The sequence below is a fragment of the Periplaneta americana genome, chromosome 9, assembly GCF_040183065.1.
Source record: "Periplaneta americana isolate PAMFEO1 chromosome 9, P.americana_PAMFEO1_priV1, whole genome shotgun sequence".
NCBI lineage: Eukaryota > Metazoa > Arthropoda > Insecta > Blattodea > Blattidae > Periplaneta > Periplaneta americana.
The window spans coordinates 111,594,322-111,614,814 of NC_091125.1; the positions used below are offsets into that span (position 1 = coordinate 111,594,322).

At 35.3% G+C, this 20,493-nt stretch overlaps 1 protein-coding gene across 1 annotated transcript in view; it reads right to left on the reverse strand.

The window, feature by feature from the left end:
* The window catches only part of Lim3 (Lim3 homeobox protein), a 180,253-nt gene that overhangs the window by 54,553 nt on the left and 105,207 nt on the right, over positions 1-20,493 (reverse strand). Inside the window, exon 2 of the mRNA XM_069834210.1 lies at positions 13,016-13,150. Within this exon, the coding sequence (XP_069690311.1) occupies positions 13,016-13,150 (135 nt within the window). The remainder of the gene's footprint in view (positions 1-13,015; positions 13,151-20,493) is intronic.

Here is a 20,493-nt window from a genome sequence, read left to right on the forward strand (position 1 = left end):
AAGCAACAAACAAAGCAACAAACAAACATACATACATAGACATACATAGACATACATACATACATACATACATACATACATACATACATACATACATACATACATACATACATACATACATACATACATACATACATACATACATAATGTTGTTACTGAGTGAATAAATGCCGATCCGGTTACTTGTGACTTGTAGGCCTAGGATGTTACCGAACATCATTACTTAAACTGATTTAAGTTAATAATTAATTAACGTACTAAAATATTCTTAAACCGTAAACGTGACAGATATATTATGAAAAATATTTGTTGGAACAGAAAATGTTTATGCAAAGACTTTTATAAAATGTATAGGCTATTTCTGAAGGCGTTTAAAAGATATGGATCAAAAGTTATGATGTAGAATAAACAGACCTATTTCTGAAAAATTTAAGCGCGAAGCAACGAAATGGTCGCAGAGAACTTTACCAATCATACTACATATGCTCAGGAATCGTAACTTGCAAGGACTGTTACTGAACACTTTACGCACATACTAAAGAACATAGTTATTCAGCTGCAAGTGCCAGATGACACTGTCATAGAACACAAATCAGAGTTCAATCCCTGGGAGAGAGTTTTGGTAGATAAAGCAGCGACGAGACAGGTGGGCATGAAAATCCGCCGAGAATAATGTTAATGCAATATTTTGTTCAAGCTTATTTTAGATTAAAATCCACGCAGTTCCACGCGTTAATTTAAATTCATTCGAAAACGTGTCAACCTGACATCGCCGAATCGCCAAAAATCTGTTAACCTAACCTGATGAAACAACGGATTATCTGTATTTACTGTGAACCCAATTACAGTTAAATTGTAAAATATTGAAAAATGTAACTCATTCTGACAGACTAAACCATGCGATATGCTAATAAAATTTCCCAAATCCATCTACGTATCTGTATGAGTTAACCTAACCTACAGTACTTCGAGGTCATGGAGTGTTTCTGAGCTTCGAATCACCTCCATTATCGCGGAAGGTAAGGAAAGAAGAGTCTATTCGTTCGGTTAGTCACCAAGAACTATTGTTCAGCGGCAGTGATAGGTTCCCCTTTTCTAACTTTCTCTGATGAGGAAGTCGATACTTAGCTCAGAATGATGGATGTTTCTACATGTTGCAAAAATACAAAATCTCGTACCTTATTGAAAACTGAATGACTCAACCCAACCCAACCCAACCCAACCCAACCCAACCCAACCCAACCCAACCCAACCCAACCCAACCCAACCCAACTCAAACCTAACCTAATTATACCTTATCGCATAATTTAATTTAATAATTGATTTTCTTTATGATAGTAAAGAGTAAAGAGGAATGGGGTAATATAGTAAACAGTAAAGGGGAATGATATTAATGTAGGTAGTAAAAAGCAAAGGGGAATAGCGTTAATACAGTAACGAATAAAGAGTAATAGTGTTAATAGACTAGAGAGTAAAGGGAATAGTGTTAAAATAATAAAGAGTAAGGGAAAATAGTGTTAATATAGTAAAGAATTAAGGCGAAGTGTGAATGTAATAAAGAGTCACTGACAATAGTGTTAATGTAATATGATTTGTTTCAATACGTAAACGGAGGGGATAGTTGAGAACAAAAGTGGTGTTTGATCTGTTGAGTAGAAAAAATTCATGATTTTAACAATAGTAACATAGGAGAGATAAGTAGACAATGAAAAAAAAGTAATGTAATGGCAAAAAAAATGTAATGATGAGTTGTGGTGTTTCCTAAATAAGGAATGTGAAGGTACGCCATGACATGCCGTTTGACTAATAAATATCATATCATATCATATCATATCATATCATATCATATCATATCATATCATATCATATCATATCATATCATATCATATCATATCATATATCATACCATACCATACCATATCATATCATATCATATCATATCATATCATATCATATCGTATCGTATCGTATCGTATCGTATCGTATCGTATCGTATCGTATCGTATCGTATCGTATCGTATCGTATCGTATCGTATCGTATCGTATCGTATCGTATCGTATCGTATCGTATCGTATCGTATCGTATCGTATCGTATCGTATCGTATCATATATCATATCATATCATATCATATCATATCATATCATATCATATCATATCATATCATATCATATCATATCATATCATATCATATCATATCATATCATATCATATCATATCATATCATATCATATCATATCATATCATATCATATATCATATCATATCATATCATATCATATCATATCATATCATATCATATCATATCATATCATATCATATATCACATCACATATCATATCATATCATATCATATCATATCATATCATATCATATCATATCTCACATCATATCATATATCACATCATATCATATATCACATCACATCACATCATATATCACATCATATATCACATCATATCATATCATATATCATATCATATCATATCATATCATATCATATCATATCATATCATATCATATCATATCATATCATATCATATCATATCATATCATATCATATCAATTGATTTTCTTAATGGACTCTAATCACACTTGCACATCAAATGAAGTATTAAGTTATAAGAAGCTTCTTACATATTTTGACAAATTAAACAGAGTTTCTTTACTCCCTTACGATAAACTGGAAATATTATTTTATTCATATCTGCTTCTATAACTGTACGACTTTACCTAAATAGGCCTACATCAATCTAATCGAAAATTTCATAGATTGGCAATTTGTATCCAATGTGAACCTACTGCAATTACAACAGAATCAGTTTTTCAGTTATAGTACAATTTATAACAATTTGTTATCTGTTGCTACGGGCAAACATTTCAGTTCCTTCTTGGAAACCTATAGGCCTACGTAATAATTGGATGCTGGACATATAGCTGCAGAAAAATATCTCCTGAAATTTATGTAAAAAAATAAAGAATTAGTAAAATGAAATACAGTCAAATCCTCCGTATAACAACTATCGTTATAACGATAAACCCCTCTATTGCGAGTAAAAATATAATTCCCGGCATAAAATGTATTCCTTCAGTGTAAAAATTCTCCCGATATAACGATATACTCTATTGCGATATATCTCTATTGAAGATACACTTTAATGGTCCCCAGTGTAGTATATCTCTCTCTACTACGATAAAGCTCGGTAAAATGAAATGTTTGTCGTTAAACGATACAGTAAGATACGTGATATTACTTGATAGAAACCTCAGTTTAACTGACTACTGCGTATTTAGCGTCTTTAGATTGAATAAGATATTTATGTGTGTCAATTACCAAGAAGAGAGCTGTGAAAAAAACTGATGTAAGTGAATTCTTTCAAGAAATGTAGGACAGAACAATGGACAGCGTGTGAATCATTTCAACAGTTCCTATCTAGTGTTAGTGTTGTTCCAGAAGAGTACAGTATTAGTGTCTTTGGATTTAATGAAGTTTTTATGTGTGCCAATTTCCATGAAGAGAGCTCTGAAACAAACTTAACATAAGTGTTTTTTTTTTAATTTTATAGGACAGTACAGTTGCTAGCTTGTGAATCACTTCAACAGTTCCCATCTAGTGTTAGTGATGTTCCAGAAGAGTACAGCATTTCATGTCTTTGGATTTAATAAGGTCTTTATGTGTGTCAATTTCCGTGAAGAGAGCTCTGAAACAAACTGACATTCGTGATTTCTTTCAAAAAATGTATAACAGTACAATGAGCAGCATATTAAGAGGGTTTCATTGATAATTTTAACACTTTATACCATAATATACATACCAAGTAAGCTGAATAGAAAGCCTCTTACCAATTTAACTCTTATTTTTAAAAATCTCTTTATAACAATATATATCTTTATAACAATATTTTTCTTTGTTTCCCTACATATCGTTGTAGAGAGATTTGACTGTGTAACATTTTAAAATATAATCATGTTTTACGTTATTATATTCTGTTACAATACTTAAACTAATAAGATACACTGAGACTACGCTATTGCTTAGAAGAGCATTTAGCCTACGTCTATCACTGGAGAATATTTTCATAACTGGAAGTGTTATTCTTATATTATAAGCTGTTAACGGTAAACACATATGAAATAAATGAACACAAACATCAATTAGGCCCACCCTAGTAAAAACGTTATCTACTACTTTTGCTTCAGCAGACCTAGACCAGGCTTGCAGAACTGGGCACCAATTGTGGCGTTACGTCACTATCGGATACGTCACTCACCCCTTCCTTCCACCCTCGCGTCATTGACTTGGTAGGGGAGGGGATTTGTATTCAGTGTCCATCTTATGTGTTTGCGTACGGGCCACAACTATACGTCATTCAACTCCGGTGGACTGTGGACGGGAAACCAACGTTTTCCCCATGCTTTCCACCCCTCTCTCGCCAGTTCTGTTTCTCTGTTCTAGACATTACCGTAAAACATAATAACGCTTCCTTTTAAAGAAGAAAAATATGAGAGATTACAAGAAAAATGTTGGATTTTACATCATGTACTTGGAATTAACATGTCCAACATTTCGGTACTATTTACAGGCCCAACATCAGGGTAAGACTGCACCAGACCTCAAGGGTCGCCTATTATGTTATGTTAGTAACCCTGGCTAATGTAAACAATTGAACGCGAGTTCTCCCCTCGAGCAACCTTCTTATCCTCCGTATAGCCTTGACATCCTGTCTTCTCAGTACTATCTTTAAATGTTTGAAATGTAATTGAATTGGTCAGTAGGAAAGGGCAACACTTTCTGTTAAAATGGTTTTATTGTATTAAAATACAGAGTGTCAAACTCAAGCCGCTCATAAATTGTTTTAGGCATCACGCACAACACGACTAGGGTGGAGACACAATACTTTTTGTCGTTGAAATTCTTCAACTCGCAGCGCTTGAATTTTAGTTCACTTAACGACTGACAACAGCTAAAAGACTAAATAGACTTAAGTTCGGTGGAGTGTTCGATATATTAATTCATACAATGCATCGAGTAAAGAAACAAACATTTATGATAGGCCTACTCGGATCTCACGAAGATATTTCATACCTCTTAGCTAGAGTGATGGGTTTGTATACATGTTTAGATTGCCTGAGAGTATTGAATACACTCTTCTTCTTTTTGTACTTTTTATATTTCGAACTGAGATTTCAGGTGATTCTAGAATATTCTAATTAATATTACTTTAAAGCAGAAATAAGCAGTCTATCGTAAGATCATCTGAACTAGAATGTTCCACTGGAATAATTACACAGGCTCTAATTCTACTGTTGGTAACCATTCACGGTTCAAATATCTGAAACTCGTAACAGAAAAATTGAATGATAGCGAGAGAAGAATTAAATAGGTCTATAAGATATTCCAGAGAGGAAACTACCTCGACATCGTCTAACTCTATACGGGTTGTTATTGATCTCGTATGTCTTAGATCATATTATAGTCTGTTACAGTCTGAATCCAACATTTTTCTTGATCTATCCAGGTTTTGACGTTCTCATGGTAGTGTCACATATTAAAAAACTATTGAAATAAATTAATAAATTATGTTAAAATTCTGGACTGTCTGTTCTTTAAAGATATGTTGCTTATACTGAGTAAAAATAAACCAAATAAATTAATTTGAAGGATTGGATATAGCTTAACTTGCATATTAAGAATACGATGTTATAGGAACTATAAGAAGAGCAAATGATAAAACATTATCTAAGAATGGAATAAACGTAGGAAAGGAGAAAGAAAATAAATAATTAACGTAACAGATTGTTAGCACGTGTTTAACATCAAATTATCATACGAAGAATAAAATTCGTAACATTCACGTGATGATGTTAGTGAACGTTATAACCACCCCTTGTTCCGCCTGCGAAACCCTTACATACCTCCCACATATCTCGACTGTTATTTCGGCTGCCTAAGCAAAAATGAACTGCTTAAGTCAGACACCCTCTACAGTCCAACATGAGACACAATTATTGACGAGAAGAAAGACCAACTAACAAGGAAATATTCTAATGGGGACAGATAAAGAAGTTATTTTTTTCTTCCACAATATTAATAATGTCAAAACAAGTGCTTATACAAATGTTGGCCACTCGAGCGCAATTACGACCCTTCCCCAGAAATTAAGTTTCCCTGGGGCCGTTTATAGAAAAAAAAACAATTTCATAGAAAGATTTATTGGTACAGATAGAGCAATTGTTGAGCTATTTTTCAACTTATTCCATACCCGAATTGAAACATTTCTCATAATGTGGCATCAACAGAGAGGTGCAGACGGCTGTCACACACTGGTTCCGATACCAGGCGGCAGACTTCTACGGCGCAGGGATCCCACGGTATGACAAAAATGCCTCATTTCCGGTGTAGAATATGTTGAAAAATAGTTCACCAATATCCGTATCTGTTCCAATAAATCTTTCCATGAAATTGTGTTTTCTTTCTGTAAACGGCACCAGGAAAACATACTTTCTGGGGGTCCCTTGTAATTGTGCTCGAGTTGCCAAAATTTATCAGAGTGTTAAAAAAGTATCCAATATTTTAGGAGGTGCTAGTATGCATCAAAACAAGAAAATAATGTTTAATAAACATGGGTCCTACAACACCTGAGATCGCAGGAGGTGCTCAATGTGACGTCCATTCATGGCAATGCATTTCTATGCGCTTCGGCGTAAGGAATCACGCACTCTTTGAAATTGACCTGGTTGTTCTTGATAACCAAAAGTCTAGGGGATTAGGTTTGGGGAACGAACAGGTCAAGGTGTGGGGCATCCCCGATCAATCCAGCGGTTCTGAAATGTCAGCGCCAGGTGTTCACGCACATTGCGGAGAAAATGTGCTGGTGTGCCATCATGCATGAACCACATCTGTAGTCTTTGCTGACATGGTACATACTCCAGCAAGGTAGGCAAAATGTTAATAAGAAAGTCCTGATAACGATCCCCAGTTAATCTCTGTGGTAGCACGTATGGCCCTTAATTTGTCGCCAAGAACGCCTACCTATACGTTGATTGAGAATCGGTGCTGATGCACTGCACAGGGTTTTCATCAGCTCACACATGCTGATTACGAAAATTCACAACACCATCTCTGCTGAACCCCGCTCATATCTGAAACAAAACTTTTGTTTTCAGTATTCCTTGCGACGTATCAGTATTCCATCAACTACGTTATGATTATCTGGTAGTCTGCTGTAATGTAGGACAGAAAAATGCATTGCCATAAATGGACGTCACATTGAGCACCTTCTATGAACAAGTTTTCAGATCTCAGAAAGTATGTGTTGTGGGACCCATGTGTATTAGACATTTTTTTCTTGTTTTGATGCATACTATCACCTCCTAAAATATTGGATACTTTTTTTGACGCCCTGTATAAACACTTGTTTTGGAATTATTAGACTAACATGGTGGAAGAAAAAAAATAACTTTTTTATCTACCCCCATGAGAATATTTGCTTGTAAGTCGACTTCAAGCCTTTCACAGTTTGAAGAAATTTGTGCTGATGCACAAAAAATAATATGAATGGTATTCAATTTTTTCGCTCTCCTGAATTTTTTTCTACTGACATACGTAGTCAGTTACTATTTTATAACCCAATGTGAACTTCCGTAGTATCATCTAATGTACAGAATTCCACAATAGGCCTATCTGACTTGAGTAACATTACGTGATAGGCCCTAAAACGAGAGACGAGTATATACGAATGGAACTTGGGATATTTAACACGATAAATACTAGACGACAGTAGCAACTGCAAAAGTAGAATGGAAGATTACCATATTGCCAAGTGCATGTTTCATTATACATCAAAAGATAAAAGAAATGTGGACGGTACTAGGAAGCTATGAATGGGTAAGTACAGGTGCATATTTAATGTGTACGAAACAGAGCAAAGGCTCACACCTTGAAGTTACTGTTGTTGATGATGCTCGCGATGATGATGGATACCTTTTAATGCTTCTACCTTTACGAGAATGAATGTTGACGGGAGACTCACGTTTTTGCGGGCCAGCAACATGCACATCTGCACTACTGTGTGTGCACAATTAATTATTAACGTAATGCACAAAAGAGCGGAGTTTGAAAACAACAGGTTACTTAAAAGCTCAGAATGCTGAACTAGCAACATTAAGTATATTTCTCACAGACTTTGGAATAATAAAAAATGTTTGTGGTCTGTTCTTGAGAATTAATTGTAAAATTCTCTACCTGTTCATTCTTCGTACATGTTGGATTCAGTTAATTTGCAATTTTTAATTTTTGTCAAAATGCGTTCAGTTTTTAACTCTTTGTGATTTCCTTCATTATGTTTGTGCTTCTGTCATGTGTAGTTAGCCATTTTTTCTTAAAAAATGTATATCGCTGTGGTTATTGAGGCTATTTGCCTCGTTTCAAGGTCCAAATTTTCGCGCCAGTACAGAAGTGTATAGTGTTACTGATAATGTGTTAGACTTTATAATTTTACAATCCGTGTTTAGTTTTTCCGGTAACTCAGTTACTGAGTACTATAAATAATGTTTAATCTTATGACTTATCATTATTACAATATTAACATTTGCCAATAGGCTATACGTGTAAATATTAAAATGTCTGAACGTCTTCGCCTATTAGGCCTATATGACATCATCAGATACAACTTGTTTTTACGATATATAAATTATTATTATTATTTTTTTAATTTGAATATATTTGATATATTTGATGTCAACATTTACAACCATGTAAAGTGGACCTCACAATTTTTGCATCCGGTGCCACAATTACATTCATTACAGATATACCTTTTTGTAGACGCTCTTATACTTGATTCGACCCCATTTAAATTGATCAGCATTCTCCCATTAAGTCCTAACAACTTCATTTAGATCATTCAAAATTTACACTTTTACGACTCTGTTCTTGATTTTCAGTACACTTATATCGTACACACCCTGTTTCAATAATTCTTGTTACTAAAACGTACTACACCATTGTCCAATAAGTTCGTTATTATGTCTGTTGCTTGTGTACATTTCATTTTCAGATCTCACTAATTTCCTACATATTATACTTCACTATCCTAGCTAGCCTCCCCCGCTATAGTCCTCACTTATTTTCATTATCTCTATCGCTTTATTTAATTCCTATTACACTTCTCTAGTTCATTCACAATTGACATTTTATCACTCTGTTCTTGATTAAATTATTAATTTACATAATGGAATCTTTTGTCCTTATACTAAACCATCAAATTTGATATGTATAATAATGAGTAATATTGATTCACGAGTTTTAAATTAAATTAAATTATGGTTTATTTAACTACGCTCACAACTGCAGAGGTTATATCAGCGTCGCCGGTGTGCCAGAGTTTTGTCCGCAGGAGTTCTTTTACATGCCAGTAAATCTACTGACATGAGCCTGTCGCATTTAAACACACTTAAATGCCATCGACCTGCGCCGGGATCGAACCCGCAACCTAGAGCACAGAAGGCTAGCGTTATTTCGAATACGCTATCCAGGCCGACTTCACGAGTTTTATGTAGGCTATACGTAGGCCTACTTAAGTATTAAGTGAAAAAGATTATGTTAATATCTGATTGCAATAATTATCTCCAAATGTAAATTTATTTCAATCAGATATTAACATAATCCTTTTCACTTAATACTCAAGTATGTGTAGGTCTACATAAACTCGTGAATTAAAAATTGAAATTGTGGGTTATTTAACGACGCTCGCAACTGCTGAGGTTATATCGGCATCGCTGGTGTGCCGGAATTTTGTCCCGCAGGAGTTGTTTTACATGCCAATAAATCTACTGATATGAGCCTGTCGCATTTAAGCACACTTAAGTGCCATCGACCTGGGTCGGGATCGAACCCGCGCCCGAGCCCAACTTCAGACAGGCAGGCAAGCGTCTTAACCGACTGAGCCACGCCGGTGGCAATATAATTATGCTCAAGAGTCTATTATATGCAAAAATATGCACGATTAACTTAGCATAGCCTATTCTTCATCACAGACGTTTAAAACATGTATAAAAATGTTTTACATGACTTTCAGCAGGCCATTAAAAATTTGCATTTTCATACGAATCCTGACCCTATTTATACTAGGCCTAACTAGTTTGGATCTTAAAGGGTTTTAGCCCCTAAATGCCATAGCTTTTGTCTTATCTGTTATTATTGTTAAACCGTATTTTATCGATATTTTTCTAATTTGTAAATGAGCTGCTGTACTGAGTTTTCTGAGTCTGCAACCGAGACTTGATCGTCGGGAAAGAGAAGTGTTTTAAGAAATGTAATTATTAATTATCTTAGAATGTCCTAAATGAAGTCAAGCCAAATATCGGCTACATATAATAAATTAAATTTATTTGTTTATTTATTTACATATCTAAGTGAAAATATGAAAAAATATACACTGTAAAAATAATTCAAACACATTCTAGCCATCAAATACACTTCGAAAACAAATGGCTATTAAATTATAAATTGAAGGTAATAAATTATAAACTGTCCCCGCAGTAAACAGATTATTGCCATTTTTTAAACAGAAGTGATAGCATAATCAATTTTGGTCGACGGTGATGATGATATGATAATGATGTTGTTGATTTTGGTGGTAATTTCTCTTTTCTTTCAGCATTTATTTAGTTGACAGAGATATTTTGGGACATGTTATTGAATTTATTAATTTATTTTTAAAACGTACGGCGTACTTTTATTTGTGTTCATCATATGTTAGTTATTAGCCTGTCGTTAATATTTTGTTTTATTATATACAATTTAAGTTAAGCATAAGAAAATTGTAGTAATTATTTTAAAGAATAACAGAAATTATTAATAATCCTACATTTAAACCCACTTCATTTTCAAAGAATATTAGATTAGATTAGATTAGATTTATTTATTTAACCTGGTAGAGATAAGGCCGTCAGGCCTTCTCTGCCCCTCTACTCGAATACAAATTTATGTTATTTTGACACTTCATATATTAATGCAAGTTATAGCAACGAAATCTTTACACTAAAATCTAAGGATGAATAAATAATAATTAGAGCATCTGAAATGAAATTAATGAGAAAAACTAAGTAATATAATTTGATTAGATTTTAAGAGAAAAGAAGAAATTCCAGTTTTAGATAATTCAGGATAGGCCTACAAAAATAATCGGTTCGCTTATGTCCAACGGAAGTCACGAGGCCGTCTCTAAAAAAATAATGAAATATTGTCAACCTTGAGGAATAAGTGAAGGAAGACCTCCGAAATGGCTATTAAAGAATGGAGACTTGCCCGGATCAACCAATGATCCTTCTCTATGTAGTTTATAGTTATATGATGATGATGATGATGATGATGATGATGATGATTTGCATTTTAAACTTGTTACAGAACTTGGAGGAACGTGTTCACTATCGTAACTTCGATATTATAAATCTGGTTCTTGACAGTAACGGGTCTTAAGAGTTTCTTAATAGTTTCATAAAATGCAGTGTGTGGTGTAGTAATACTAATTTAATGCACTTATTTGCCTGTTATGCTATAGGCCTAGGGTAGGACATGAAATTAAATGAAAGCTCCCATTCATTACAAGAAATTAATTTACTTAATTTAGTTTAATTGTTTCTCTAAGTTAAAAAAGTAGAACAATGAAAAGAAGATTGGTTCCAACACAATTTAGGCCTACGAATTTAAAAAAAGATAATAAAAAACATAGGCCTATTAAATTTTTAATGGACGGCACCGAAAACCCAATCTCTCACAAAAATGGACAGATTTTTGCCAGTTTTTCAAACGTCAGAACGGACTTGAAAGCAGCCGGCCCGGATGGCTCAAGCGGTAGGGGCACGGCTTGGTCCGAAGGGTTGTGGGTTCGAGTCCCGCCTCGGGCATGGGTGTTGTGTTTGTATTAGTGTAAGTAAAAACAAAGGAAACAAGTGAAAACGAAAACAGAAAACAAAGATAACTTTGGTAAACAACCTCTGGCCGGTCTAAATTGAAAAAAAAAAAAAAGTTAAAGTACTGTATATTGGGTGACGACGATTATGATGCTTATAATGATAATAGGGTAATTATAGTAGTTATCTATACTAGCAGGCCTATATTTTATTTTATTTTGGTCTATGTACCTAAGTACTTTGAGGCATGTTCTTAAAATCACAATTAGGCCTATTATTATTATTAATTAATTAATTAATTTATTTATTTATTAATTTTTTCGTTTTGTCAATTTTATAAAAAAAAAATACAATCGAACGAGGGGTCTCAGATGGCAACGTTTGATACTCGCATTCGGGAGGACCAGGGTTCAAACCTAGTGGTCGGCCAATCTGAGTGGAGTTTTTCATGGTTCCCCTCAGTCACAAAGGCAAATGCCGAATTGGAAATTTATATACCATGATTCATCACCTCCTTAACCACCAATATCATAAACATTTAGGTAAACGCTAGCTATCTATGACACACGACGTTAGAAACAGAAACTCAGCATGTCAACCATGCCTTCTGATATAGGCTATACAAAAATCCTACACGCGCCACATGACTATAGATGTTATAATGTGTATACATAAATTCATGGGCCTATATAAAGAAATGTATCACTTTAAATTTAGTATCTTACTGTTATTTTAAAAGTAATAATACAAAAGTCGCCCAGAATATTTTTCACAATAAACTATGTAACTCGCTTGTAACATTGATTTTAATTTGGTTCTTTTTTACGAAAGAATAACAAATAGGCCTAGGCCTACTACATACTGTTACTGTCTCGACAAATTTTATTAAATCACTATTAGGATTTTCTACATTTTAAAAATTAATATGTCTATTAGTTCATTTTTAGGTCACACCAATCCCACTTATGACTATTTATATGGTTTGAAAATGTCTGACATTTTGTTTGTCATAACTAATAAGAAAGAATGGAAAAATAAACCCAGTGAATCTGAGGTTTTGCTGGACACGCATTTCAGTAGTAATGTGAAGCGGGCGCTCACCGAGGAAGGCGGCGGGGCAGTGTCTCGGGATGCGAATCTCGGGCTCCAGGTCGGGGCCGAGCAGGCCGTGGGACTCCGGGCTCGACTGCGGAGGAGTGAGAGGGACCTCGCTGCGGTACACGATCATTGTCACGGCTTCACAACACAAGCATCACAAACTTCATGTTGTCCACACGGCACGACACTTGCAGCGTTTATTCATAACACAACAAAAACAAGCAGGCCTACAAAATAACTTGCTAGTAGCACACAAGCTACGAAGACTTCACATATGGACCAGGCACCTCTTTGCGTAGAGTGATCCGCAAATTTTACTATCTCTCTTTCCCCACATCCCCTCCAAGTCGTAACGGCCCCCACCTCCCGCATCCAGTCCTCCCCTAGCTCCGTCGTATAAACCACCCGTCCAACCCCTGTTCCTCGACCGGACTCTTTTTTTATCCTTAACCTAAAGTCTTATAAAGCTCAGAATTCTATATCGTCTGCGTGTGTTGTGGACCTTAGCAGCAGAGGAACAATACGGAGACTATGATTGGCCGGGAGCACGCCGCGACTCCTCCCTTGTTGGTACTTCGAGGGGGCGCGCCCAGCCCCTACAATATGTCGCTTGTATGCAACCCGCCTCGCCATCATGTCAATGTGGTTGCATACACGCCGAGCCAAGTAAAAGACTCTTTCCATCCCTCACACCATCCTCTGCAATAACAAAACGTCTTCTGTAGCAACTAATGTTTCATGTCTCGTGGAAACGTGCCACATATGTACGCCGTCCTGCAAGTGAAATTAATTCAAATATAACGAAATGGTGTGAACATATATATGACTGTTGCAGAAAAAGGAACTAGTTTCATGGAATCTAAACCACATGGATGTCTGACTAATTTAGACATGTTACTCGGGTTTGTTTTGGCTTAAGGCGAGATGCATCCATCTTTGAGAACTCTACTTGGTACACATTACGTAACCGCGTTCCTTATATGAATGTCGCTATCATCTTCATTACTTGTTTGATTTAATAAAATCAACACTGCAGAGAACTGTAAGGGTTTCGCATTATTAAAAACTTCACGGATTTTAACATAATGTGCAGGGCGTACGTAAGGGGGGAGGTTACAGGGTTAAACCCCTCCCCCTTGAACTTAAAAAATTACGTATTTACATTTGAGTTTGTTTTATCCATTATCGTTTTCTCTTCTCTAATTTTTAACTATCAGGGTAACAAAATCTACATCGACATAATAATAATAATAATAATAATAATAATAATAATAATAATAATAATAATAATAGAGTATTAGTTGGGAGGCCGGAGGGAAAAAGACCTTTGAGGAGGCCGAGACGTAGAAGGGAAGATAATATTAAAATGGATTTAAGGGAGGTGGGGTATGATGATAGAAACTGGATTAATCTTTCTCAGGATAGGGACCAATGGCGGGCTTATGTGAGGGCGGCTATGAACTTCCGGGTTCCCTAAAAGCCAGTAAGTAAGTAAGTAAGTAAGTAAGTAAGTAAGTAAGTAAGTAAGTAAGTAAGTAAGTAAGTAAGTAAATAAGTAAGTAAATAATAATAGTAATAGTAATAGACTGTAATTTACTATAAATCAATTAATTGAAAAGAAAAGAGAACACAATCTCGAAACTCACATGTTATTTGTGGATTACGAGAAAGCTTTTGATAAAATAAATAGAACAAAACTATTGGAAATAATGCTTAGAAAAGGATATCCTCCACAGGTAATAAGAGCCACACGCAGCCTGTATTGTAACACAAGAATATGTATACACATAGGAGATGACCTAGGAAAACAAATGGCAAACATTAATGGCGGTCTAAGACAGGGGTGCCCATTGTCCCCGACATTATTTAATATATATCTGGACGATGCCATTGAAACATGGTTGAATGTTTTAAATTTTGATTTTAGAGTAAACGCATCGAATTTGAACTGTCTACTATTTGCGGACGACCAAGCCGTGATATCAGTTTTTAAAAATCATCTACAAAGCGCTGCACATAAATTATTTCAAATAACAAAGCATTACAATTTAACAATATCAAATTCAAAAACAAAAGCAATGGCCTTTAAAGGTAAGCAACATTAAAGATAAAAAATTGTAATAGATTCAAAAATTATTGAGCAAGTAAGCGATTTTAGACTGCAGAATATCCTATCAGAAAAAGATGGACATGGAAGAAGCTACATAAATATCGATAGATACGCGGAACTTTAAGGAGATCCTTAGGAAACAAAGTAAGGAAAGATACACACATGAAGTTGTATAAATCAGTTGCATTACCAATACTTCTATACGGCGCAGAAACTTGGACATTAACAAAAGAAGACAAAAGACGGCTTGAAGCCTCTAACAAGAGATTTCTGCGATCAGTAGCAGGAATTTCACGACTTGAACATATGAGAAACGAAGAGATAAGGAATGAAGTACAGATAGAAGAATTAAATCAACTCGTGAAGGATTATCAAAGTAAAGGGATGCATCACCTAGGTAGGATGGAGAAAGAGCGTTTCCCAAAGATAGCTTTCCAATATTGTCCAAAAGGAAGAAGAGATGTAGGTCGTCCGAGACTTCGATGGAGGTAACAGTTCTAATTGGGGACGGAACGGGTCGATAGGCCCATGCCGTGTTCATGATGATGATTATTATTTATTATTTATTTATTTTGTGATATTTATGTGCTGGACAACAGCCATTGGCCAATAAAAGTTCAGTACAGTGATACAATTAATACATTAAAATGAACAACTATGGTACAAATTAAATAACTGAGATAACAACAAAATGAAGAACATAGATTACAATGATTAATTTACAAGAATTTAATACTATAAATTTTAATATAGCAGCAGCAGTAGCAGTAGCAGTAGCAGCAGCAGTAGCAGTAGCAGTAGTTACTTACTGGCTTTTAAGAAACCCGAAGGTTCATTGCCGCCCTAGGCGCCCGCCATAAGCCCGCCATTGGTCCCTATCCTGAGCAAGATCAATCCAGTCTCTATCATCATATCCCACCTCCCTCAAATCCATTTTAATATTATCTTCCCATCTACGTCTCGGCCTCCCCAAAGGTCTGTTTCCCTCCGGCCACCCAACTAACACTCTAGGCCTATATGCATTTCTTGATTCGCCCATACGTGCTACATGTCCTGCCCATCTCAAACGTCTGGATTTAATGTTCCTAAATAGTAATAATAATAATAATAATAATAATAATAATAATAATAATAATAATAATAATAATATATCGAATTCTTCAATGTGTCTCAATTGATAAATTTGTGTAGATCTACACATTTCCCTCTATGTGTTGGTACCGATATACTTTTTAAATAAGTTTGCTATATTTTCCCTGTTACTCAATCTATGTGCTGAATATTTATAATAGGCCTAGGTCTACTACATTAGAAAGAAATGGGACGATCCTTAATTTGCATTATATATTATTGGCTTTTGAATGTTTCCTGAGATTATTTTCGCAATTTAATGTCTACTTTTATACTTCATGTAAACTACTTAAGCCTATGTCTATATTTGATGTTGATCGTACAGTAGACTATTCGTTGTGAAAAAGCAATACGCCTATTCCAAAATTTTCTAAAAGCAAACGTTGATAGAATTGTTTACAGCCACCCACACTGCCGTGGCGCAGCACAGCAAGTGAGCCCCTTTAAAGAAAGGTCTGTCGGACCCTGTCCCTTCCCGGTGTAGTACGTGCGGGGTTCGATGTGTACAAATATTGGTATGGAAATTATGCTTAATGTCATACCATGCTAATTACTACTCGCAGGCTCTGGGCTATTGGGGTGAAAGTCAATGTTTATAATCACTGGATGAAAATATGGAAAGGGTGAAAACTAACCGACCATTTTAATAGGGTGGTTCGCAACCCTTTCAACGTGGAATTTGTTAAAAAAAATTATTGCATTCATCTAGCTTAACGGAAAATATTATAAATTTCATTTCGACTAGGGTCTGTAACCAATAGACCTAGTCAAATCATTTAAGTTTTTTGTTCAGTTTCGTTTCTTAAGGAGAAATTGATAACTAGGTAGAAATGACTTATTTTATTGCTGTTTAGTTTTTCTCTTGACTTAACTCAGGAATCTTTGTGAAAAGTACTTCGTATGTGTTGAAAAGTAATGTGACATATTTCTTTACATTTTTGTGTCATGTTACATAATTTCATGTGATTCTACATTCAAATTACTAGGACATATTGACCAGGGGCCATAGGCTACCTTTTACGTAGGATTATTCTATTATATTTTATTTTTGTTGCTGCGCTACAACCTAGCAGAGTGATTTACAAGATCAGTGCTCTGTGACGTCATCTCTCAGAGTAATCGTGCTCTCTTTTAAGAACATCGGCATTAAAGCTCTGAGTGCGCAAAGGGTTGATAAGGATCACTTGAACTCTACAGTGACGGCCTGTACAGTAGTGGCAAAAAAAAAACCGGACCGACCCTTGTAGCTGATTTCAGAGCCTTGTTCACTGCAGAGCACGATAGACTGGTAACTAAGACTTTCGTGTTCGAATCCTGCCTGGGAAGGAAACTTTTTTTTGTTCCTTATTCAAATTTATTCCCAATACTTTTTGATTGCAGCGATATTTTACTACTTAATTAACTTATTATTCCCAGAACATGAATTTTACCAGCAATCGAAAAGTGTTGGGAATAAATTTGAATAAGGAACAAAAAAAGTTACCTGCCCAGGCAGGATTCGAAACACGAAAGTCTTAGTTACCAGTCTATCGTGCTCTGGAGTGAACAAGGTTCTGAAATCAGCTACAAGGGTCGGTCCGGTTTTTTTTTTTGCCACTACTGTACATCTGATTTTGTGCACCTGATACTTCTATGGCAGTATTGTTAGCATTATAAATTAATCTGAAACACAGATGTAGGCCTATATTTTAATTTTTTTAAATGAGACTATAATATGTTGACAGTTTAATAATTCCTATAAGTTAAACACGAAATTACTATAGCAACTGCAAAGAAACAAAGTCATTTACTGTACTCCAATCACGAGAAAGTCTCCAGGGAATGAGAGGGAGCGGGGTGATGCTGTGAATGAATATTGTTGTCATAAGATGTCATAAGGTCACACACGTGGGTACTCTTATCTCTATTGGCTAAGTCTCACAGCACAAACAATAACACTGATATACACATTTTTATACTACCCTAGTTACAAAATTAGATCACAGTTAATCTCCTGGTCTTTTAATCCCTCCATACAGGAAATAACATATGCAGGAGAGCGCATGATTTTTAAACTGACGTTATAACTCTAATATTATCTATCTACTTCGCTCCAATAGATGACGCAATAGTAAGCACATTCCTTTCACGGTTTATCTCCTGGTTGGAGATCAGTACAGCTTGTTCTTAAATTGTTGTAGGCCTATTAGTACCTACCGATCATCTTTAACATACCTATTTGTTGTATTCATTGGCATGACATGCTGAATAGTGACGCTGCAAATTTAACTTTTTGATATTGTGAAGTACCTTGCAAGTTACAACCAATTAAACAAATTTTCTGTTACTCCCACACGCCACAAATAAAGATATACTTTTCCGCACTCGCATAAATGTTATAGAGGTTAATGGTCTACGTTAAAACGTAGGCCTATGTATTGATTGTAATATTGTAGGAAAATTATCACGTAGGTGTAAACCAAATTAGAACTGAACCAAATTAGGACAACTTATTAGATCTATACAAGCCGCCACTGAATTATAGGATCTATTAGCTTGCTGCTGCGCGATTGCTGTGTTGCTTTTCAGGTTCTCATATAGTCTGACATGGTTACGTCGTCACAACTGTTTAATCTACTAACCACTGACTAAGTACAATAGATCTACTATGTTACCCTCGAGCAAAGCTCATTTTTAGGGAACGAAGTTTGGACACCAAAACCCGTAGGGTTTAAGGGAACGGCTACGGGTTTAAGGAACACTGACTATAGGATGACGTTAGTTGTTTGCTTTACTAATATAGGTCTACCTTAAATTTCGTACGCAAAATGAAAGACGTCACATGAAGGTAACTCTGTTCACTCGAAGTTAAATGGGTGCGAGTTTTTTATTTTTTATTGCATTCTAACAGGTTTTTCGGCACAACATACCTGTTTTCTGTTTGAAAAGTGAACATTTCGTAAGGATCTAGTGTAGGTAGGCCTACTTAAAGATGTATTAAAATGCCGCCAATAACATCTGTAACTTCGCCTATGCTTGTAAAAGACTTTGGAGATGACTATTTCTCAATCAAGGAGGAAAATATAATATGGTTTAAAACATGTAAGTTAGACATTAAAGTTAAAAAGAGTCGTGATTTAAAAAAAAACCTTAGTAACTAGTGACATCGGACATCTGAAATTATTTAGTGATTCCATTTCGTATTAGTCTACTTTTTATTATGAATTGTGTCTGATGATGATACCTATGTGAGGATATTCCGTTTGATAAACTTGAGAATTCCCATTTTAAACATTTCATTGAAAAGTATATGTCTAGAAAATTGCGGACTCCAACAACCATACGTACACAATACTTACCCTCGTCTTAAGAAATAACTTTAAATTCTATACGATCAGCTGTTGATAACACTACATAGCCCTATTCGAAATTCTATGAAGTGCAATATGAATTAAATAATGAATAGGCACAAGATAATAGCCTACAAAACAAAATTATAATAAATATAAACTATTTTAAAATGTCGCACCAATAACATCATATAATATCGAAAGAACATTTCTTTATTTGACTGACAATCGAAACAATTTCACAATTTACGAATTTACACAGTTATACACTGCAACAAAATTTGTGACACTTAAAGTACCTCATTCATTTTTATTTAAAATGTATCACCATTTCCTACAAAGAAGAGAATGAGGTAAGTCGCTTTCCTAAATATATATTATACTGTAGTTGCTTTAGTTACCTGACTATACCGAGCAATATTTTGATTCAAGCATAGCAGTGCTCTGTACAAGTCTCTGTACTACCCTGAATTGATATAAAAAACACGACTTGTATAACACGTGACGTAGTTAACTTCATAGGTTCGGTGTCCGAACTTCCATCCCTATTCATTTCCAAACCGTCTGACTACACTAATGTTCGCTAAGTATCCAGATTTGGAGAAGGCAGCCTCACTCGTCCCAAGATCAGCCCCTCTCCGTGAGTCATTATCCGAAGATCGGGGAATACTACGGAATGATAATGGAATGGAAATCGAACGGAATGACTTTGATGCCTAACGTGGGGAAACGTAAGAACTTCGAGAAAACTCCCAACTGCGATCTTGTCCGCCACAAGTGTCACCGTTGATTTTTCAAATTAACTATTCCTGGCCTAACTGGGACTCGAACCCGGACCGCCTGTGTGGATGCTCGGGTTCGTCTAGCATTGCAATTTGAAGACATACATCCTTGTCTCTTATATGCTTTGT